Genomic DNA, 24,147 nt, shown 5'->3' with positions numbered 1-24,147 from the left:
CCCCCCTATAATAACCTTGCAACCCCCTCAAAACTCCTTTTTGGGTCAGGAGCCCTACAATTACAACACTGTGACATTTCAGATTTAAATAGCTGAAATCATGAAATTTATTATTTTTAAAATCCTATGATCATGAAATTGACCAAAATGGACCATGAATTTAGTAGGGCCCTAGTTATTATATATAATGTTTTCTTGCTACAAGTGAAAATGGAATTTTCTTGCTATTGTGCCTATTTGTTATACACAGATTACTCACCTTGAGATAATTATCTTTAGTAAAACTAACTTTCACTTGGTTGATACCTATTGTATCTCATCAATAAATGTTATCTTTACTTGATGAAAAACATAATTTGATTTATTAACCTGAATGATGATACATTTACGTTTTCTGTGTCTGACATCGTTAAATTAATATGGTCCAAATATCACATGGGAGAAGCTTCAGGGGAAGGGGTAGTCCAGGAGTTTACCCTTAGAATTTTCACCAAATAGTTGCATTCTAGGTAGGAGTGGGATTTGCTATCCCTTTTACTCCCCAACTTTGTAAAGTGCTTTTTGATCCACTAGTGAAAAGTGCTATAAATGGAATACTCATATAAATATTAATCTGTATGTCCTGTTCAAAGATTTGACAGATTTGTTTTTTGTTTTATTTTGAAGCTGCAGCCTACCTTTTGGTGTCACTTATTCCAAGCAATTCATTCCGTCAGATGTTCCGATCAACTCGATCCTTGCATATCCCTACACGTGACCTGCCTCTCAGTCCAGATACTACAGTAGTTCTTCATCAAGTCTACAATGTACTTCTTGGCCTGCTTTCAAGAGCAAAACTGTATGTTGATGCTGCTGTTCATGGCACTACTAAACTGGTGCCCTACTTTAGTTTCATGACTTACTGTTTAATCTCAAAAACTGAGAAACTTATGTTTTCCACTTATTTCATGGACTTGTGGAACCTTTTCCAGCCTAAACTTTCTGAGCCAGCTATAGCCACCAACCACAATAAACAGGCTTTGCTCTCTTTTTGGTATAACGTATGTGTTGACTGCCCAGAGAATGTACGCCTTATTGTACAGAATCCTGTGGTGACAAAGAACATTGCCTTCAATTACATCCTAGCAGACCATGATGATCAGGATGTGGTGCTCTTTAACCGTGGGATGCTGCCTGCCTATTATGGCATTCTGCGGTTATGCTGCGAACAGTCACCTGCATTCACAAGACAGCTGGCTTCTCATCAGAATATCCAGTGGGCCTTTAAGAATCTCACACCACATGCCAGTCAATACCCAGGAGTAAGTACATTCATTCTGAATAGATATTTTGACATTTGTTCTAAATGCCTCCTCAGTTATTGCTTGACTATATATTTTTATAAAAAATACTTTGAACTAGACAAAAGCTCAACTTTACATACCTAAAAGCAAAAATATTATTGAGTCTTGAGTTCCTGTTATGAATAACCATAAAGCTTATAGGGCGAGCCCCTGAGCACCAGTTCTTCTGCAGCAAAGCAGCTTGGGAATGAAAAGGTGTCTCTAAGGAACCTTTGTGCTTCCCATTGATCCTGGAGCTTCTGTACACTGATCTGGTCATGAGGAACAGTTAAGAGCAACTTTTTTGGTGAGGCCAGGAAGTGGTATAGTGTAAAGCTAACTATACCACGGAAATCTCTTAAACTAGTTTTTCACCTGCTTTGAGCTGCTGGAGCAGTGCCAGAATTTGGCCCATTGTGTCCTGTGCAAACAATGGGTAGTTACTTGTTCTGTTATTGTAAAGTCTATGTACCTCTTAGAAATTGTTGCTACATTGACCATTATAATATCTTGCCTTAAGAAAGAATGTTGTCCGCAACTTTTTTCCCCCTGTAAAATAATTACAATGTCTTCTTGTAGGTTAATGTACATAATTATTTAAAAAGTTGTTTATGAGCAACTTAGTTTATTTGGCACCAGTTTATCTGGCACACAGTTACTTTTCAGAGTAGAGCTGTACTGTAAATGGGGATGAAACTGTGTGACCAGTCATATGGAAGGTTTCTGGTTGAAATGAACAGTTTATCCTGGTCCATCTTATTCAGGAGTTCTCAAGCCCTGGCCAGCTGAGGGCTGTGTTAACAAGCAGGTGCCCAAATGACCACATTTTATTTCCTAAGATGGAATAAAATTCAGCTGCCCTTATCTCTGTTACAGTGATGCTATCTAAGAAATTTCCATTCCCACTATGAGATGGAGCACTGTGGGATCAGTAGATTTCCTAAAAGCATACTAAAGATGAGGGTAACCACAGGTGATTCTTCAATAGTATCCCTGATGGTGCTCCATTTCAAGTGCAAGTGCACCCCATGCATCTTTGGAGATTTTTGATAGCAGTGCCTATTTGGCCTACATATGCACTCTAGACATCCTTGTACCCCATACTGAGGCTATATAGAACTGTGCAGGAGAACTTCACTTAGTTCCTTCTCAACAGCCCTACAAGCTGAGATGGAGCATCTAGTGTGCTTGCTTCAAGTTTAGTTTATAGCTTAACCTTACATTTTTAGTGTTAATTTGACATTAGTTTAGTTGACTTAGTTTTATACCTCTTTGGATTTAAGGGGTTCCTTTTTTGTTAATACTCCTTCTCCTCCCACCTGACGGGCAGTCTTGGGGGTTGTTGTTGGCAAGGTATGCCAAAATCCCTGGGATTCAAATGCTGCCTCTCCTGCCAGAAACTCACCCTAGTTAATGACTGAGACACCACATACTTTGCACTTGAAAGATCTGCATTTCTTTTAAAAGTAGATCACGAAAAATGGGAAGATTATGGTGGAGCAAACCCTGCAACTGGCTTCGGATCCAGGCTCAGAAAACCCCCTGTACATCAGCCTCTGAGTACACTTAGTGCTCCATCAACCTCTATATCCCAGTCACCGAGATCTTCACAGGAGAAGAGTATGCAGAGTACTGATGAGGCTCCGAACTAGAAGAGCTAGATCTCCTAACAGAGACTCTTCATCGAAGGGAAGCTGTTCACCTCAGAGACTGACTACTTGGGAGACCTCAGGTCCCTGAGGGAATACTGTTGAGGCTCCAGGCTGCTCCAGTACCAGGAGCTCTTTGAAGACTTTCAGTGCTTTGAAAAAACACAGTGCCAGACATACATTGTTACCAAAACCGACTCGGGTACTGTCTAAGCTTTAGCTTTAGCAGAAACTCCAAGCACTCTGCCTCTTGGAGATCAGCACTACCTACAACTTCTGGGGTATTGGTTCTGTTACTGACACCAAAGAATCATCAACATCCTCAGTACTGTCATCATCTATTTAACATGTACTGCTGAAATAGTCATCATCAACACCATTTTCTAAAATGGGACTGCTGAAGCAGTCAGCTCTTGGTACCAACTCTGGCCATGATGGAGCCTCATATTACCTTTTCTTCCATACATCCAGTGCTACAGGAATTTAGATACTCCAGGGAGTTGTTTTCATACAAAGTCTCTACTGTTAATGGGTACTGATAACTATCAATACCAAGATCATCTGGGTCACCTGGTCCCTTATCTTTACCCAGGACCTTCTAGTTCTCTAGTACCTACTGCACAGGACAAACAGCCATCTTCACCTTCACTGTTTGCCCTGCCCTGGGACTATGTTGAGAGTGATTCCTTTGACTCCCAGATTTCAGTACAGGGATCTCCTGTCCATCATCAAAGGGACATTTTCCCGACCGCCTTCACTGAGAGGGAAATTCCAAGGGAAAAACAATTTTGTGTCCCTTCTCACTGGCATGGCCAACATCAGGTGCCCCCTCTTTGCCTTATGGTCCACCTCATTGGCCATACTGGGATCCATGAGCTGCCTATCACTAGCAGTTCTCAAGACCTAAATCCTCTCCAGGAGATCATTGAGAGAGACATTGTCTTGCTCCATCAGTCCTTCCTCAACAGCCCCAACCTCAGAAGAAGTCTTTCAAGGAGCAAGAGGCTAGAGTGGACAAGGAAGTGACACTGAAGACTTAATATTTCATCATCGTCCCAAGATGAGGAGATAATCCCCCTTCCTTCTCTTGCTGACCATTTTAAACAGTTTCAGAAACCTGTTAAATGCATTGCTGACTCATTACAGATTCTGTTAGAGGAGGTCCAGGAGTCACAACAAACTGCTGAACATTTTGCATACAACAGCTGTCAGTCGCCTGACTCTACCAGTGAATGAAATCTTACTGGATCCTGCAAAGATCATCTGGCAAACTCATGCCGCCACACCACATGTGTACAAACAGGCTCTTAAATGAATTACATCCCAATGGAAAAATCGGAATTTTTGTTTTCCCACCCTGCAGCAAATTCTTTAGTTGTGGCGGCTGTCAGCTAGCATGGCAGACAAATCACACAAAGTATATGCCCTATGATAAAAACCAAAAGCAACTTGACCTATTTGGTCTTAAGAGCTATTCTTCAATGACCCTGCAATTTCAGATTGCAAATTACCAAACCCAGATGGCAAAATATAACCATGCCATGAAAAATGCAATAATTTTGTTGAATATCTCCCTGCAGAACATAGTGGCCAGTTCGAGGCCATCATAGCCAAAGTCAGCTCCTAGAAAGAACCTATTGCAGGCTTCCATAGACACAGCTGATGCTGTGGCATATTCCATCTCCACTACAGTCATGATTTCTAGAGCATCTTGGCTACAGCTGTCTGGGTTTCCTAGGGAAGTCCAAAATACTGTTGAAGACCTTCCTTTTGCCGGACTTGCACTCCTCTTTGAGTCCACCAAAGAATCTCTCCATACCTTGAAAGATTCCAGGGCCACTCTTAGGTTCCTCTCCATATATGCATCTGCAAACAAAAGAAAATGTAGCAGAACAAAAATGGCACCGAGAGATCATCTGGCTCAGTTCTTTACATACCATTGGCCTTCTGAGCCACCTAAGGAACTGATTCCATCACCCAGACGTTCACTTTTTGCAAGCATCAATTTTGATGGTTTGGTCAAGAGTCTAGAATATCCCCACCTGAGGACTATGCAGCTGCACCATTCCTACAACATCTCTTCCTTTGGAGACCATCTCTCATATTTCTGAATTGCGTGGGGAGCAGATTACATCCAACAGATGTGTTTTGAAAGCCATAACATCGGATTACTCCTTTTGTTTGATCTACATTCCCCTACCCACCTCCCTTCCCTGCTCCTTTTCAGGAGCACATCTCACAATCATTTACTGAGACATTTCCCTTCCAAGCATGGGGGCCATATAAGTGGTCCCAATCCAGCACAGGAGGAAGGGATTCTATTCCAAGTATTTTCTGGTCCCCAAAAAGAATCCGGGATGGAGACCATATTAGATCTCGGACTCCTAAGCACCTTTGTGAGATCACAGAAATTCAGGATGGTGACTCTTGCAGCTATAATTCCAGTGTTAGATTCTAGGGATTAGTTTGCAGCCCTCAACCTTAAGGATGCATATCTTTGCATCTCATTTCACTGGTCTTCCAAGAGATACCTTCATTTTACAGTCAGCCAGGACCATTTCTAGTACAAAGTGCTTCCCTTTAGCCTCTCCTTTGCCCTGAAAGTTTTCTTAAAGATCATGGCAGTACAGTAGTAGCTACTCGCCTACATTCACTTGGAATAATTGTCTTCCCCTGCCTCAACAATTGTCTGCTGAAGGGCTGGTTGCACAACAAAGCTCTCTGCAGTACAGTGTTCCAGTTCTGCAGTGATACAACTTCAACTCAACATTGAAAAGTCGACTTTGATCCCAGTACAGCAGATAGACTTCATAAGGATGTCTCTGGATGCAGTGACAGCCAGAGCTTACCTTCCCATGGACAGGTTTATGACTCTAACTAACCTCTTTACCAAGGTCCCAATAAGCCCCCAGAGATTAGCAAGAAGTTGTCTTCAATTGCTAGGCTATGTGGCAGCTTAGCAATGCACCATTCGCTGCTTCCAGGGATGGCTCAGAATGGTCTATGTTCCAAACAAACACAGTCTAGACAAGCTAATGATTGTCCGTCACCAAGTATTGTACTCACTGTGGTGGAAGACCCCTATAAAGTTTGTGCAAGAGTCCTTCACCCAACCACCACTATAACATCAGATGCATGCATCCTGGAAGCAGGAGTACACCTAGGGACACATACTGTTCACAGCAAATGGTCTGTCCAGTAGTGTCTTCTACATGTTAACCTACTGGAACTCAGAGCAGTGAGGAATGCATCCATTGCCTTCCATTATACAAGGGCAAATCTATCAAAGTCATGACACACAACATAGCCTGTGTTCTACATCATTTAGATTTCAGGTCAGGATGAGGTTCATTTATTCTGTGATATGATTGTTCTTTTATTCTGTGATATTATGGTTAACTAACATGTCATGTCATAATCATAGTATGCTAAATAGAGTTTAAATTGTAGAATTATAGACGTATAAGATAGACCAGTAGTTAGAAGGGATAATTATGGATGAGGTATCTAAGTAAGGATGGCTGAAACTCATGACCTATAGGCTGAGGCCTGTCAGATTTTAGCTTAGCTTTTTTAGGCTTTAGAGTTTAAAAATGCTGACATACATAAGTGACCGAAGAATAACCCGATGCCATAAGATTACAGGAAAAGATGTACCTTGGGGTAACATTGTAAAAAATTAGCCGGAAGATTAAGTTTAGAACACAAAAATGCTCTAAAGGCACATTTCTTTCTAACATGTGCCCTAACCACAGAGTACAGGTTGTGCGTCAATGCTAATGAGAATAAAAAGAACTATACACAACCTATAGGAAACGGGGTACCTCAAGTTTCTTGGGGACACCAGATCAATAAAGAAAAAGAGGGTTGACATTTTCGTGTACATGCACAGAATGTAGGTATAGGCAAAATTACATTATAAAAAGAGGGTGCCCAGATTGGGAAAATTGAGCTCCCTATGGGAAACTCTAGCAGAAACCATCCCTCTACTGATGATCAATCCATGAGAGACTCATCAGACCCTAAACTATCTAGGAGGATGTGAGTATGACCGTAGGTATAATTTGTGTATGGATATATTTAGGATTTATATATGCCGTGATATTCATAACTGTGCTGCTAACTTTAATAAAACTGATAAAAGATATTAGACCTTGCTCTTGTGACTGTATATGCTACTTTCCTTGGCCATCATGTGTTCCTATGAACTCTAGATTTAAAACAATGGGCAGAGGTAACTCTCTTGAACTAGAGACTGTAAAATCCACAGTGATGTAATACAACATCACTAAATTAACTTCAAATAAAAATAAAAGGCTATAGTGATCTCCCTCTCTTTGTGCCAAAGCAGTAAAACTGTGGCATTGGTGTATAGCCAACCACATTCTTATCTTGGCCTCCTATCTTCCAGGCATACAAGGGTTTCCAGAAGTGGACCTCTCTGGTACCATCAACAGGAAATGCAAGAAATTCTGTTCGAGAGGAGGGTTCATTCTCTAGGGAATGCCTTCTTGGCTCCATGAATGGAAGGACCTTCTGTATGCATATCCTCTTTTATCATTTAACCTCAGAGTGTTGAACAAGATTAAACAAGACAAAGCCTGAGTCATTTTAGTGGTACTGACCTCGCCGAGAGAAATCTGGTACCCTTACCTCCTCCATTTCGCTCTTATTCAGTTAGCTTCAAAAGTTTGAGATTCCACCACTGGTGTATCTGCAGGCAGTCTTCACCTACTCATTCTTCCCTCTCTTCAGCTCTCAAGTAACTTTTGGAATTAAAAAAAGTCATGGCTTTCCATGAGTTCCATAATGGTCAACTTGGTGACTATTGGAACCTTTTATTTGTCTGTAGAGGGATTTCCAGTGTTTGCCCATCCCATAACAATAAGGGTTGACGAATCTTTACCACAGGTTACACAGCCCACATCTGTGGGATTTCAATCTGGTCCTTAATTGCTTTAGGAAACCTCCCTTTGGACCACTGGTTACCTGTTCTCTGCTTCACTTGTCCATGAAGACAGCCTTCTTATGGCCGTTACATTTGCTCGCAGTCAGAGAAATAGGGGCTTTCATGGCAGATTCTCCCTTTACAGTAGTTTTCAAGGGAAAAGTTTCATTACAGCTACACCTAAAGTCTCTACCCAAAGTATCATCTGAATTCCATTTTAACAAGGTTATTCATCTTCCAGTTATTTTCCTGAAGCCACAGTAGACTCTGGAAGAAGCTAGTCTACATACCTTGGATGTCAGAATGGCACTAGCCTTCTATGTGGACAGAACCAAACCATTTAGAAAATCTTCCAGACTCTTTGTTTAATTTGTGGACAGATCAAAAGGATCGACAATCTCCACTCAGAGAGACTCAAGGTGGATGAGGCTTGGTTATGGTTTGGTTATAGTTATAAGGCTGCCAAAGTCCAACTTCTTATGGTACTTGGCCATTATACAAGATCCCTACCTCAATAGCATTACTGAAAAATATTTCAGTTGCTGACATTTGCAAAGCTACAACCTGGACCTCCGTACATATATTCTCCAAACATTGGTTCAAGCTTCCAGATCAGATACTGTGGTTGACAATGCAGTTCTGTCTCAGTTTTACTACTAATCCGAAGCCCCCTCTCCCTTCTGAAGGTACTGATTGGGAGTTACCTGAAGTGGAGTACTTATAGGAGGGACACTACTCGAAGAAGGAGAGGTTACTGACCTTGTGCAGTAACTACAGTTCTTTGAGGTGTGTATCATTCTGGGTTCTCCACTACCCTCCCTCCTTCCCCTCTGCTTTGGAGTTTTATCTCTCAGGACTTCACAGTAGAAAAGGAACTGAAGGTGGTTCACTTGAGCAGCTCTCTATATCCTTAGTACGGGGCATGAGGATGTCTGGAGCATGTACACAGGCCGAATGGGCACTGCTACCAAAAATCTCTAATGAGAGGCACATCGGACTTGTGTGTACCTGAAGGGACATACATCTAGGAGAACTCCAGTTACTGCATAAGATGAATAACCTCTCCTTACATCTTGGAGTTCTGTTTATCATACTTGTCTCACAAACACACTTACCACTTCAGATATTATTGAAAAGGTAACTGTGTGCTGGTGCAAATAACATATTAAATTCCATCAAAGCCAGAGCAAATGCTTCCTCCCAGTATTTAGTCCGTCCTTTCCTTTCAGTATTTGCAATGGCAAATCACGACACACATCATAAATCATAGGGTCTCATGTGTAACTGAGTATGAACAAATCCATTGAAAATATTGAGACAAATCAGGGATTCCTATGTGAAAATTGAACAAATGTATCTTACACGGAGGACCTCTGTAGCGGTAGAGAGGAGCCATCCCCAACAAGTACAGAGAACACTCCTACTTCCCATGTACTGTACTGCTGGAGGTTTTGTCCAGTGTAGCTACATAATTTGAGACTCATTGATCAAGCCCTTTCTCTGGATGGCTTGAAGAGGGTCCTGCTGCATTCAGGGATTTATCCTCTGAAGCCTCTCTGCAACCTGCCCCCAAGGAACCATGGTGGTTCTGCTGTGTTTAGGGCCTTCCAGGCATAGGGGACTTGTAGGATTTAGCCCAAATAGTTTTCTGCATCTTGAAAGTGGATTCTGGCAGTGCAGAGTTAAAAATAGCTATATATCATAACTGCCAGATAATTTACTTACTTTGCTACAGAAATTGACCTTCTGTTGCTCTAGAAAAGCCCAAGAACTTTGTGGTCACATGGATAAGGATTTCTCAATGTTCTGTATTTGTGCAATTGTAGCAGTAATCTGCATTGATGGTAAGCATCAAGATATCCCAAGATATCTGCTGATATAAAGGGACATCTCAATGTCCTTGCAATATGAGAATATTCTTTTTAAAACACCTTATGCCAATTCAGTTTATTCTGAAAATATGTAATATGGTGAATATCATTAACTGATATCTCTTTCACTTCACAAAGAAAACAATAAGGGGTAAACAGAGACAGCACTCTAGATAGAAAATTGTAGGAATATATACAACTTTTGAAGCTGTATTTATGTTTAAGTACTCTTATTTTTTTAATAAGGTAATATTTAAAGAATATCAATGCTGTGTCTTTTTCTGATTTTTCCCCTTCTCTAAAATATATAAAAATGTCTTCTAGATTCTCACATATATGTCACTTCAATGTATTGCTTAATAGAAATAATGCACAGTCATGAAGAGGAGAATATAAGCCATAATTTATTAATTAAGAAAGATTACCTTAACCTAATATTTATTTTGTTCATTTTAGGCAGTAGAAGAGCTGTTTAACCTCATGCAGCTGTTTGTAGCTCAGAGGCCAGATATGAGAGAAGAAGAGATAGAAGACATAAAGCAATTTAAGAAAACAACCATAAGCTGTTATCTGCGCTGCTTAGATGGACGGTCTTGTTGGACTACTTTAATAAGGTATTACCGTACTGAAATGTTAGTGAGGCAGCTTAATTCTTTTCATTTAAAAAAAAATGCACTTTTTAGAATTTGAAATATCATAAATTATTCTTCAGTATAGCTTACTTTATTATATACACTTTTTGAAAAATCTATGATACTGTCTTTATAAATCTTGATACTGTCTTTACTGTCACATACAGTAAAGTTGTAGTTTGTCTCTGAAATACAGAAATTGTCTCTTTATATATAAAAACCTATTGTGCATGAAAATAATAATTTAATTTATAAGATCCCACCATGCAAGGAACTAAATACATATAATTATCAGTAATTTAAAAAATAAACATACATTATTGTTATTCAAAACAAAATGTTAGAAAGCCATAACAAAGTGTTGTTATTAAAATATTTTCTTTGACATAAAGCCTAGAAATTCAGTAGTAAAGCTGAAACTTTATTCTGTATCTTAACCCACCCTATTTTGCATAGCTTGGTGAGCATGTACAATGTGACAGTTTACCCTCCCTTGCAAAATTGTGAGGCACGAGTAAGGTAGAATGGTGGCTTTGGTGCAGGGTTTCTGATTTATCTGAGATTATTTTATACATCACCTCTACAAAGAATTTAAAGTTCTTAGGCGCATCTTTTTGAAATTTTAGTTCTCTGTTGAATATGTGAAACTAGTGATTTTTTTTCCCCCATTTTATTTATGGATATGACCATAAAATGGCTATGTCACTTAGGTCACGTCACTGGGAGTGTAAACCCAGCAACGGATGGGCTGGAATGTTCTTGTGAGAAGAGAAAATCTCCTTTACTCCCCTGAGGGCATATACGTAGTCATCTATCTTAGCACGGAAGCAGATACGCCGCATAATTGGATGCTCAAACTTAGTAGAAATATTAGTGTGTAATTATTATTTTTCGTAAATATTCTGGTGTCATGCTTTATTTTCCGTGGAAAATACCCTGGAAACCATTGTTTGAGTGAAAGAAATGGTAGCACTTAGAAGCTGTATGCATAAGCTTACATAGGAAGGAACATGTGTGTTAATGAGTAGAAGAGGGGGTGTTCCATATGTGGTGAGAACAAGAACTATTCCCTGAATTCTTTTAAAACTCAGTACTGTTTTTAATGTATAGTTGCACCCTTAATTTGAGTGCTCAGTTAAATGCTCAACTGGCCAGGCAAAATCCTTTATTTTTACTTGTATGCTTAAATTGCTCTTTCAGAAATATTTCTACTCATTTGCATTCTCAAATACATGCTTAATTGCACTTTACCATGCATTTTTTGAAAAGCTTAAACCTTCATCTTTGAATGGATTGTTTTCTTTAGTTTTTTAATACTTTGAAGCCATTCATTACTTGTTAAAACATCTTTGGAGAGAGTGTCCATAAAATACTTTTTGAAGAGATATTCTTGTTTTAAAAAGACGGAAGTTGGTACTACCTCCATCAAAGCAGTTAGTTTTAGAAGTATGTTTGGCACTACAAGGAACACTTCTAAAGTAATAAAATGAAAAGACTGAAGGTGATAATTGTATTCATTTCATTTTCTCCTGATCTGTGTTCAGACCTCCAAATACAATTTCACTAGTGCTGAATTTAATAATTTTAAGGCCTTGTGAGAATTATGAAAAGCTGGTATTTTAGGCATGGTTTTTTTCAGTGTTTGTTTAAGTCTTTCCTTCTTTTCTAGTGCCTTCAGAATATTATTAGAATCTGATGAAGACAGACTTCTTGTTGTGTTTAATAGAGGCTTAATCCTGATGACTGAGGTAAATATTTCATTGTCACTTAGTTCAAATGAGCATCTTCCTTTCCCATTGACTCATCATCTGAGAGGATGGGGGGGTCTCATCACTTCCTCATTGATAAATATGCTTGCTTTAAGTATTTTTTTTAATCCAGTATCAGCCATTTTAAAACTACCTAAAAAAGTGGGGAGAGGTGATTCAATCCTAAAATGCTTATAAAACCAGACGTCTTCAAGTGTTCATCCTTAGCTAGTTGATCTCAGAAGTTTGAATTTCCCAGTGATGACAATGTTAATAACAAAAGCTATATAAAAACCTAAACAAATCTTTTCTTTTTTTAAAGAAAAGAAATCACAAAATCAAAACTCTGTAATGCTATAATAAAACCCATGTAAATTTTTAAAACTGATATAAAAGTAAACCTACTAAACTGTATTTGCTCTGAAATTTTTGCTGGTTGCCTTTTGTCTCTTAGAAATGTTTAGATGTAAGAAATTTGAGCTAACAAATTTATGAACCAAACTCTTAACTGTTCCTATATCACACTTGTTTTTTTTTGGGGGGGGGGGGGTGTTTGGCACAGGACATTACAAAGATATTTCTAGAAATAAAGCATAACTAGTTTTGTTACTTAACAGCTAGGTTCACCTTCTAGTTGAAGGGTGCTTCATGCAGAAAGGCTAACACTGGACCCAATAGAACTCCATTAAAGGCTCTGGAAGCTGGATAAGGCCACAGTGTGGTATAAGCAATGTCTTGTCTGAGCTGCTCTTCAACTTGTAACTACTGTACTATATTATAGACCATATGCTGTCACTTGTCTGCTAAAGGTGTTTTTATATGTTAAATAAACAGCATTAAGAACGTTCCACGTCAGCAGAATAGATTTCCTCACTGCAAAGGGTTGACAGTGTATCCTGAATTTTTCTCCTGGTATAAATATAGATCATAATTAAGGTTTTGCATTATATTTTGAGGGAGATTAATATATATAGTATTTCCTAATCTGTTGGATGTTTGAAACATAATTGGCATTCAAGCAGAGTAAATATCTTCTCAAATACCTTCTCAAATACCTTCTTTGCCAAAATCCTTGCAATATTGTGTATTGCCAACAATATGAGTAGCCTATACCACTACAATTTCTAAGTCAAAAATCCCCAGAAGATGCTTTTGTTAGAGCAGTAGTAATAATTCAGCTGACACAGAATTTTATATTGTATGTCTGTAATCAATGCACATAAACTTAACTAGACTATATATGATTATTCTGTAACCATTGTTTTCTTAAATATGTGCACCCAAGTCCCTTTCCCACGCCTCCTTAATAGAACTTTGTTTCTGGACAAATTGGGATTAAAGATTTGTAAAATCTTAAGTGTTTTGGGCTCTACTTGGCTCTTTAGGTTTTAGACTTCAGTCTCCACCTGCTGCTTATGCAGATTTAAGTAGTTGCCTTGAGCCAGAAGTGTTTAGCTTATGCAACTTACAAACTGCACAGGCTATGCATGCACAGATTGCATTAACCTTGAAGCAAATCTCTTCGTTTTACAGATTTTATAAACTAAGTTGGATGTGTTTGCAAAGCTTTTCTGTTTCCTGAATCAGACTGTTTGCGTGTGCATGCAGAGTTTGCTCTGTTTTTCAATAGCATTTTTAAACTCATTTTCCACGGGCACACAGTGAGAAATTTCTGATTGCTCTAGTATTGGTGAAATTTAGAGTGGGATAAAAATCAGTTTTATAACCAAAAGCAAATCACAGTCTAAATCATGGACAGACTACCATCTCTCCATAATACCAAAACTCTGTACTAGGGTAGGAAATGATATTAGAGCATTACTTAAAATTACTTCCTTTTTGACAATCATTTGTTCATAGTTAACTAACTGTTCATTATTTGGACAACCTACTGTGAATAATGAATTCTTCTTTGAGTAACTTTATATCTGGCAGCTTCTATCACAAAACATTTTGATACATCTTTTTGTGGTAGTAAAATAAATGTAAAAATAGTATCTGTAGGATTAAATTAGAAATAATAATAAATTTTAATTTGTTAGTATAAACTTTTACTTTCATTTTACTTTCTTTTTTGTAGTCCTTTAACACATTGCACATGATGTATCATGAGGCCACAGCTTGTCACGTGACTGGAGACCTGGTGGAACTTTTGTCAATATTCCTCTCGGTCCTTAAATCAACACGTCCATATCTTCAGAGAAAAGGTTTGGTAATGATTTTTTTTAATAGAGATTAAAGGCTTTAGTTTGTTTGAACTAATTAATTTTCATGGACAGAAATTCTTTCATTGTTTGTCTCGTTGCTATGTAACCTTTGGGAATCATCTTTTTCTAGACAGTAACAGTGATTAAATTAATTTAATTATTAAAGTGTTAAAATGTATCTAAAAATAAATAGTATAGTTTTGACAGCAGTAGACCAGTGACAAGTCTTAGGTTACTAATTTGATTAAGATCACGTTTATAAAATTGATACAATGATTGTTTTAATTGCTCCATGTGACCATTTTCTTTCTTACTTCAAGAATTAAAAGTTGTCAAGAATTTGGAATGACAGATAACTTAGCATGTTTTTGTATTTGCAGATGTGAAGCAAGCGCTAATCCAGTGGCAGGAGCGAATTGAATTTGCCCATAAACTCTTAACTCTGCTAAATTCTTACAGTCCTTCAGAACTTAGAAATGCTTGCATTGGTAAGTTGTATTAATGCTACTGCAGTCTGGAAAGATTCTTTCCATATAACTCAATTAAAATTAACAGAAACAGATCTATATTACGATTATTTATGAATGTTCTGCACATTGGATTTGTTAATTTCTTGACATTAATAGAATTATTGTTTATTTTCCCAAGAATCTTACTAATCCTTGTATATCAAGAATAAAATGAATATTTAGGATTTGTTAGGCATCATTTTATATTATTCATTTAGCTTGTTTAAAAGCCTGGTGCCTGATTCTATTCTCTTCTCGCTTATACTAGTGTGAATCAGGAATAACTCTGTTGAAATCAATAGATTTTCTACAGTGTTAGTAAGATCAGAATCAAGTTCCAGATCTTTAATTTAGCATCCACAGGGTAACTAAATTAATATTTAAAGTTAGTGGGAAAACTCATTTGTTGTGAAGCACAGAAACCTCGTTACCCTGAGTAAGAACTCCCTGTGTCCATTTCTATGCCCCATTTACTAAAAAAAGGCAACAATAAAAGTAAAAAGACGTGTTAAATAGCTTTTAAAAGTACCAGGCTATGATGTTTCTTGCTTCTTGATTCCTGGTGGGGTGTTTAACTTGTAGGAATGGACGTCATACCAAGAAATTCTTGTCTTCTTGCATTAGCAAACTTCTTCTGAAAGGCTTTATCTGATTTTTTTAAGGAGTAGAATCTGCATTTTTTTCTTGTTTGTGAAGGCCTAACCCACTGTCCAAATTAACCCTATTTTTAATATAATTTGTATGCCTTTTCCTGTTACTTTGAGTGCCCTTGTCATTGTCGTCCTGGCTGCTGCTGGTTGCCATTTTCCAGGCATCATACCTGATATGGTAAAGAAGAAGCAAAGAGGGTAATTTTCTTGAGCTTCTACTTCCTACAATTTGACACCCCTCTTATTGGTTGTTAAGGGAAAGTTGATATAACACTGATTAGGTTTTCTTCTAGTGGTAGAGGTGAAGGAACCTTGATTATTTCAGGTGTTTTCACGTTAAATTTTGTTCACTATAGAGCCTGCCTTCACAATGTGCACTAGCAGAAGTAATACCAAATAGATCAGGTTTTCAGATGCATGAGCCATAAGTCATGTTTACACTTAAGAAATAACTTTGTGTAATAGCAAAACCAACTTCTCATTTGTAGATGTCCTCAAGGAGCTTGTGCTTTTAAGCCCTCATGATTTCCTGCACACTTTGGTTCCATTTCTGCAGCACAACCATTGTACATACCACCACAGTAATATCCCAAGTATGTATTTCTAATTGTTGTATTTTACAGTTGAATTTCAATACAATTGCTCTTTGTGTGCATTGAGGGGTGCTAGTGTTGCTCTTTTAAATTCTTCATCATTTTGTCCTAATTTACACTACAGTGTCTCTTGGACCTTATTTCCCCTGTCGTGAAAATCTGAAATTAATAGGAGGGAAAAGTAATATCCGTCCTCCTCGTCCTGAACTCAATATGTGCCTCTTGCCTACGATGATGGAAGCCAGCAAGGTATGGACATAGGGAAACCTGTTTTCCTGTCAATGGCATTACATATTTGTAGTTTGTAAAGAAAGCATAATTTTAAGTGCTTTCAAAATGATGCCTTGTACAATGTGTTTACCCACTAACTTACTGTGTAAGCAAATTTTAAAAACTGTACTCATGAAATTTAAAATTTTCCTCAGTGGGTTTGAATTATGTGGTGGTGCCTGTGCCCAAAATGATGTAATATTATGAATTTCCATTACAAATATTTATATAGTGTATGAGCCCACATTTTATAATTAATAATTCTTCTTCGAGTGCTTGCTCATATCCATTCCATTAGGTGTGTGCGCGCCGCGTGCACGATCGTCGGAAGATTTTTACCCTAGCAACACCGGCGGGTCGGCTGTGGAGCCCCCTAGAGTGGCGCCTTCATGGCGCTGAATATATACCCCAGCCGACCCGGCGCCCCCTCAGTTCCTTCTTACCGCCCCTGACGGTCGTTGGAACTGTGGAGCGCTGCTTAGCTGTTCTCCACTTTCCCTAGCTTATCTTGTTGTATCATAGTTATAGTTATAGTTATAGTCTTAGAGTTTGTTGTAAGTTAGTTAAGTAGTTTTAAAGTTGTTCTAAATAGTCCAGGGGATTAAGGGGGTCGTCTCCCCCCTTTCTCCCCCGGCCGCGGGGCCGGGCTCATGCCCAACGCTCCCGGCTTCAAGCTGTGCGCCTCCTGCGCTAAACCTATGCCCACGAGCGACCCGCACGAATCCTGTCTGAAGTGCCTGGGAGAGTCACACCAGACAGATAAGTGTAAAATCTGTAAGGCCTTTCGTCCGAGAACCAAGAAGGAGCGGGACTTTCGGCTCAGGCAACTTCTGATGGAGGCGGCTCTTAGCCCGGACGCTCCTTCCACGAGCAAGGCCCCGGCACCTAGCACCTCGGTGCGCAGTGCCCCGGCGGCACCGGCTGCGACGACCACGCGAGTGGCGTCAGACAAGCCTCCCCGGCACCGGACCTCGTCGGCACCGCAGACACAGCAAGTGCCTCGGCGCCGGTCCTTATCCCCAGGGCGTAAAAAAGCCCATAAGACGGGGACATCAGTGCCGAAGACGCCAGCTCCCCCAGTGTCGGGGGTAGAGCCGCGTCCACCGGTGGAGCAACGAAAACAGGTGCCTCCGGCACCGTCGACTCCGGCGCCGAGGCCGTTGAGTCCGGTGCAAATAGCGTCTCCCCCCAGGCCGGCGGTGATACAGTGCCTCCCGTCGACTCCAGAGACCTTCGCGGCGGCGAGAGACTTAATAGCTCTCACGGAGCCGGCACCGCCTCAACCACCGGCACCGACTGCACCGTTGACTCGCCCGGTCCAGTCGAGGGGGAAACCTGCCTTGATGCGCCCGCCATCACAAGGGCTGGAACCTCGGCACCGGTCCAGGTCCCGAAGCAGGTCCCCACGCCGCTCGCAGTCCCGGCACCGAATATCGTCTCGGCACCGGTCGTACTCGCGGCCAAGATCTTCTTCGCGGCGCCGCTCTTCGTCTCGGCACCGACATGATCGTCGGCACCGATCAACGTCGAGACGTAGTTCTCGGCACCGCTACGGTCGGCGCTCGACGTCGAGGGGTCGCTCCCGGCACCGGGCATACTCCAGGTCCTCGTCGAGGTCCAGATCCGACTCCCGGCACCGACGAGGTCATCGGCACCGGTCGCGGTCCCGGCACCGATCGCCGGCACCGCGTAGAGATAGATCATCTCCGGACCGGCACCGTGCGGCACCGCAGCCCACCGGGATGGTTTCATCTCTCTCGGCACCGCCATGGCCGTCTAGATCGGTGTCTCGCTCCTCGGAGGACCTGTCGAGATCGGCATACCCCCCTCAAGGGCACGCCGATGAACAAAATTTCGGCCACTGGCAAGAGATGGCAGAGGACCACTCTCATGGACCATCTCACTGGTCGTTTTGGACCCCGTGGGCATACCACCAAGAGCAAGGGGCTCCAATACCATCGACCTCTCGCTCGGGTCACTCGGTTAGAAGGGCCCCAGAATCCACCATCTCTCGGCCTCCGCCAGGAGGCATGGAGGCTTCGGTGTCCACGCCACCCGACACCAGGGACCCAAGTGCAGGTGATGCCCCGGCCCAAGAGCAAGGGGATCAGGACCCCCCCTTGGATCCGGTACCACCGGAGGCATCCTCTTCCTCCTCTCCGGACGAGGCAGTGGCGGGCACTTCATGTACGGGTCCCCCTCCGATAGATCTTCGGGCTCACCAGGATCTCCTGCGTAGGATGGCCCGTAATATGGACCTGCAGGCGGAGGAGATAGTGGAGGTGCACGACCCGATCGTGAACATCCTTGGAGCAGATGCCCCATCGAGGGTGGCGTTACCTCTGATCCGCACGATCCAATCGAATGCGGATACGATATGGCAAACTCCTGCCTCTATTCCACCCACAGCGAGAGGGGTGGAAAGAAAATACTTTGTCCCCTCTAAGGACTATGGGTACTTGTATACCCACCCCCAACCGTGCTCACTGGTGGTGGAATCAGTGAATGCACGAGAGCGCCACGGCCAGCAGGCTGCAGCGCCTAAATCAAAAGAGGCTAAGCGGCTCGACCTGTTTGGCCGTAAGGTTTACTCAGCCGGAGGGCTGCAACTTAGAGCGGCGAACCAACAGGCGCTACTGAGCCGCTACAATTTCAACTCCTGGAACTCTATGGGGAAGTTTAAGGAGTTGATTCCCCAAGAGTCCAGGGAAGAGTTTGGAGCCATGGTAGAGGAGGGCAAGAAGGTGGCTCGGACCTCCTTGCAGGCCTCCTTGGACATTGCAGACTCAGCGGCGAGGACCCTGGCTTCGGGCATCGCTATGCGCAGGATCTCCTGGCTTCAGGTTTCGGGTTTGCCTCCGGAGCTGCAGCAAACCCTACAAGATCTGCCTTTTGAGGGTCATGGATTGTTCTCGGATAAGACGGACTCTCGCCTGCAGAGCCTCAAGGACTCGAGAACAATCATGCGCTCCCTGGGGATGCATGTTGTGGGCCCCCAGCGCAGGCCATTTAGGCCGCAGCCTCAGCGCTTCTACCCCCCCCCGCCTCGTCAGAGACAGGACTCGGCCCGGAGGCGAGGGCGAGGTGGTAGAAGAAGGTGGACCGGCCCTCAACCCGGCCAGAACCAGGGGCCACCTCGACCACCTTCAGGCCCCAGGCAGAACTTTTGAAGGTGCGGTCGAGGACGGCGCCCCAGTCATCCCCCAGGATCCAGCCCCCTCCTTTCGGGATCGCCTCTCCCACTTCCACCGTGCTTGGTCCCTTATAACTTCGGACCGTTGGGTCCTCCGCACGGTGGAGAGGGGATACGCTATCCAGTTTTCTTCTATCCCCCCCTCCTCCCCCCCTTCCCCGTCCCTCTTCAGGGACCCTTCTCACGAGCAACTTCTTATACAGGAAGTTTCTACGCTCCTCGCTATGGGGGCCATAGAGGAGGTTCCAGTGGAATTAAGGGGCAGGGGATTCTATTCCCGTTATTTCCTCATTCCCAAGTCCAAAGGAGGTCTGCGACCCATCTTGGACTTGCGCGGACTCAACAAATTCGTAGTAAAGTTGAAGTTCCGCATGGTCTCTCTGGGGGCCATTATCCCTTCCCTCGATCCTGGAGACTGGTTTGCCGCCCTCGACATGAAAGACGCATACTTTCACATTGCTATTTTCCCGCCTCACAGACGCTTCCTCCGATTCGTGGTAAACAGGGTGCACTACCAATTTGCAGTCCTTCCCTTCGGACTATCTTCGGCCCCACGGGTCTTCACGAAATGTATGGCTGTCGTGGCAGCGTACCTTCGTCGGCAAGGGATACAGGTGTTCCCGTACCTAGACGACTGGCTGGTACGCGGTCGCACCAAGGAACAAGTTCGTGATCACGTCCACATAATAGTGCGCATATTCAACAAGTTGGGTATCCTACTCAACAAGGACAAATCCACTCTAGAACCTACCCAGAGGATAGAATTCATCGGTGCGGTTCTAGACTCCAGACGCGCACAAGCCATCCTGCCAGACAATCGCTTTTGCACCATCACGAGCCTCATACAGGGACTCAAGGCCTTCCCAACTACCACGGTGAGGTCGTGCCTTACCCTCCTGGGTCACATGGCTTCATGCACGTACGTAACCAGGCATGCCAGACTTCGGCTTCGCCCACTCCAGACCTGGGTGTCATCAATATACCGCCCACATCGGGACAGCCTGAATATGGTGGTCACAATCCCGAACTCGGTCCTGACCTCCCTCACATGGTGGCTAGATCACAATGTGGTTTGCGAGGGGATGCCGTTTCACGCCCCACAACCCTCTCTGCACCTGGTCACAGACGCTTCATCTCTGGGTTGGGGCGCCCATCTCAACGAGCACCATACCCAGGGCCTGTGGACTGCACCTCAGCTAGCCCTACACATCAATGTTCGGGAACTGATGGCGGTGCGCCTGGCGTGCCAGGCATTTCTCAATCTCCTACGTGGCCGCTGTGTGTTAGTTCTCACCGACAACACCACGGCCATGTTTTACATCAACAAGCAAGGAGGAGCACGTTCGGCAATTCTATGCCAAGAGGCCATTCGCCTGTGGGACTTCTGCATCGCCCACTCAATCCATCTCACGGCATCGTTCCTCGCTGGAGTCCAGAACACTTTAGCGGACCGACTCAGCAGGTCCTTTCAAACGCACGAGTGGTCTATCCGTCCGGACATCATACATTCCGTCTTCCAGAAGTGGGGGTTTCCCCAGATAGACCTGTTTGCATCTCGAGACAACAGGAAGTGCCACGTGTTCTGCTCCCTGCAAGGTCGAGCCCCAGGCTCCCTCTCGGATGCGTTTCTCCTTCCCTGGAAAGACCACCTGTTTTATGCCTTCCCTCCGTTTCCTCTGGTCCACAAGGTACTGCTCAAATTGCGCAGAGACCAGGCACAGGTGATTCTGATCGCTCCAGCGTGGCCGAGACAACATTGGTACACCACGCTGCTGGAACTCTCGGTTCAGACACCGATCCCGCTTCCGTTGTATCCGGATCTCATCACGCAGAACCACGGCCGGCTGCGTCACCCCGACCTGCAATCACTCCACCTCACGGCGTGGCTGCTCCATGGTTCACCCAGGCAGAGCAACAGTGTTCACACTCTGTCCAACAGATTCTGCTGAGCAGTAGGAAGCCTTCAACACGGACCACATACTTGGCCAAGTGGAAGCGGTTCTCCTGCTGGTGCGAACAACGAGCCACGTCCCCATTGCACGCACCTATTCCTCTTATTTTGGAATATCTCCTCTCCCTAAAACAGCAAGGGTTGGCGATATCTTCAATTAGAGTTCACCTGGCCGCTATATCGGCCTTCCATCCAGGGGAACTCGCGTCCTCGGTATTCTCTAACCCGATGGTCGTTAGATTCCTCAAGGGCTTAGACCGGATGTACCCACAACAACGTCAGCCCGTTCCGACGTGGGACCTCAACCTGGTTCTCTCCAAGCTCACAGGTCCTCCATTCGAGCCACTGGCCACCTGTTCACTTCTGTACCTGTCCTGGAAGACAGCCTTCCTCGTAGCCATCACTTCAGCAAGGCGCGTTTCTGAACTCAGGGCGCTTACATCCGAGCCCCCTTACACAGTTTTCCACAAGGATAAAGTGCAGCTTCGTCCACATCCTGCCTTTCTCCCTAAGGTGGTTTCTCCATTTCATATCAACCAGGATATATTTCTCCCGGTTTTTCACCCTAAACCACATGCTACTCGCCAGGATCAACGTTTGCATTCCCTGGACGTGCGAAGGGCCCTGGCCTTCTATATTGACCGCACAAAGCACTTTAGAAAGACGACGCAACTCTTCGTTGCAGTGGCCGACCGAATGAAAGGCTCACCGGTCTCCTCACAACGCCTATCCTCCTGGATTACGTCTTGCATCCGGACTTGCTACGACCTGGCAGGTGTCTCAGTACCACACCTCACCGCTCACTCCACGAGGGCCCAAGCTTCCTCGACGGCTTTCCTGGCGCAAGTTCCGATCCAGGACATTTGTAGAGCTGCGGTTTGGTCGTCAGTCCACACGTTTACAGAACACTATGCACTAGTGCAGCAGTCCAGGGACGATGCTGCCTTCGGATCAGCAGTTTTGCACACAGCAATGTCTCACTCCGACCCCACCACCTAAGTTGGGCTTGGGAGTCACCTAATGGAATGGATATGAGCAAGCACTCGAAGAAGAAAAGACGGTTACTCACCGTTGTAACTGTTGTTCTTCGAGATGTGTTGCTCATATCCATTCCAAACCCGCCCTCCGTCCCCACTGTCGGAGTAGCCGGCAAGAAGGAACTGAGGGGGCGCCGGGTCGGCTGGGGTATATATTCAGCGCCATGAAGGCGCCACTCTAGGGGGCTCCACAGCCGACCCGCCGGTGTTGCTAGGGTAAAAATCTTCCGACGATCGTGCACGCGGCGCGCACACACCTAATGGAATGGATATGAGCAACACATCTCGAAGAACAACAGTTACAACGGTGAGTAACCGTCTTTTCTTTAGTATTAAGAGCCAGTTTTAAAAGAAGTCTCTAAAATTGCACCAACCATCTTTCTTGCTAATATTTTTGTGTATGTATTTTTCATCTGTGTGTTTTTTCATTAAATTGTGTTTGCATGCATGAATCTCAGATACTTAGATTTCTAACTATCTGATCTGTGCATGCCAATGCTTGAGCATATAAATCCAAAAATTTGGATGCAGAAATTATATGTGAAAACTTTGGAATGCAAAACTGCAGACCTGATTTTATCGATTGGGCTATATATATCTTTCAAAATTTAGTTGTTCTTCGACTGATTCCTCATATCGATTCCGATTAGGTGTGTGCGTGCCATGTGCACAGTCATTGGAAAGTTTTTCCTTTAGCAGCACCCGTCGGGTCGGCTGCAGAGCTCTCTGGGGTGTCACCTCCATGGCACTCAATATATGACCCTGCTAACCTGGCACCTCCTCATTTCCTTCTTACCGCCAGTGACAGTCATTGGAACTGTGGCGACTTGCTTAACAAGTTCTTCTCTCATTCTTCTAGCTTTCAGTTCGTGTTAGTTTAGTGTTACTTGTATTTGTAGTTAGTTAGTGTTAGTAGTTTTAGCCGTTGGGTGTGGGGGTTTCCCCTCCACCCCAACTGCCTATCTCCCCTTGGGGACTCAGGGCATGTCTCGGTACCAAGGGTTCAAATCCTGCAATAAGCCCATGCCAGCGGGCGACCCCCACGAAGCTTGTCTAAAGTGTCTGGGGGAGGCGCAGCAGGCTGACAAGTGCAGGATTTGTAAAGGGTTTCGCCCTAGAATGAAAAAGGAGTGGGACTTTCATTTAAAACATCTTCTTATAGAGGCGGCTCTCAGACCGCAATCCACCTCTGTGCAGTAAGACACGGCACCAAGTTCATCGGTGCAGAGCGCTCCGGCATCCGTGGTAGATGGACATAGGAAGGACATAGGGACCCATGGCAACGCAACCAAAGCCAAAGGGAATTGTCTGGCACCGATCTCATTCCCTTGCGCCGCAGGAGCGGCACCAGAAGCAGGGTAGGAGTGGATCTCCGCCTTCGAGACCCAATCCCTCGGAGTCGGCCATTGGAGCACGTCCCAGGAAGGAGCACCCAACACCGTGATGTTTGGAACCAGCACCGTCGACTTCTGCACCGTAAAGGGGACCGTTGAGTCCAGTACCTTTGGACTCCGCAAGCCATATGGTGGAAGAGGTGGGGATGCCATCCACCCCAGACACCTTAGAG

The 24,147-nt window shown here is 43.7% G+C and overlaps 1 protein-coding gene across 27 annotated transcripts in view; it reads left to right on the top strand.

Annotated features, from left to right (window-relative positions):
* USP34 (ubiquitin specific peptidase 34) overlaps positions 1-24,147 on the top strand; it is a 280,867-nt gene that overhangs the window by 237,527 nt on the left and 19,193 nt on the right. For 26 of the 27 annotated variants that reach the window (XM_042857217.2, XM_065589647.1, XM_042857220.2 and 23 more), the window contains 7 exons: positions 667-1,301; positions 10,247-10,404; positions 12,092-12,170; positions 14,251-14,377; positions 14,758-14,865; positions 16,025-16,129; positions 16,254-16,378. In XM_042857217.2, the coding sequence (XP_042713151.2) occupies positions 667-1,301; positions 10,247-10,404; positions 12,092-12,170; positions 14,251-14,377; positions 14,758-14,865; positions 16,025-16,129; positions 16,254-16,378 (1,337 nt within the window). Of the gene's footprint in view, positions 1-666; positions 1,302-10,246; positions 10,405-12,091; positions 12,171-14,250; positions 14,383-14,757; positions 14,866-16,024; positions 16,130-16,253; positions 16,379-24,147 lie in introns of all 27 variants that reach the window. The other variant, XR_010599944.1, reaches the window with a different exon arrangement.

Source organism: Chrysemys picta, chromosome 3 (assembly GCF_011386835.1).
Source record: "Chrysemys picta bellii isolate R12L10 chromosome 3, ASM1138683v2, whole genome shotgun sequence".
Classification (NCBI taxonomy): domain Eukaryota; kingdom Metazoa; phylum Chordata; order Testudines; family Emydidae; genus Chrysemys; species Chrysemys picta.
This window is presented reverse-complemented; position numbering and strand designations above follow the sequence as displayed.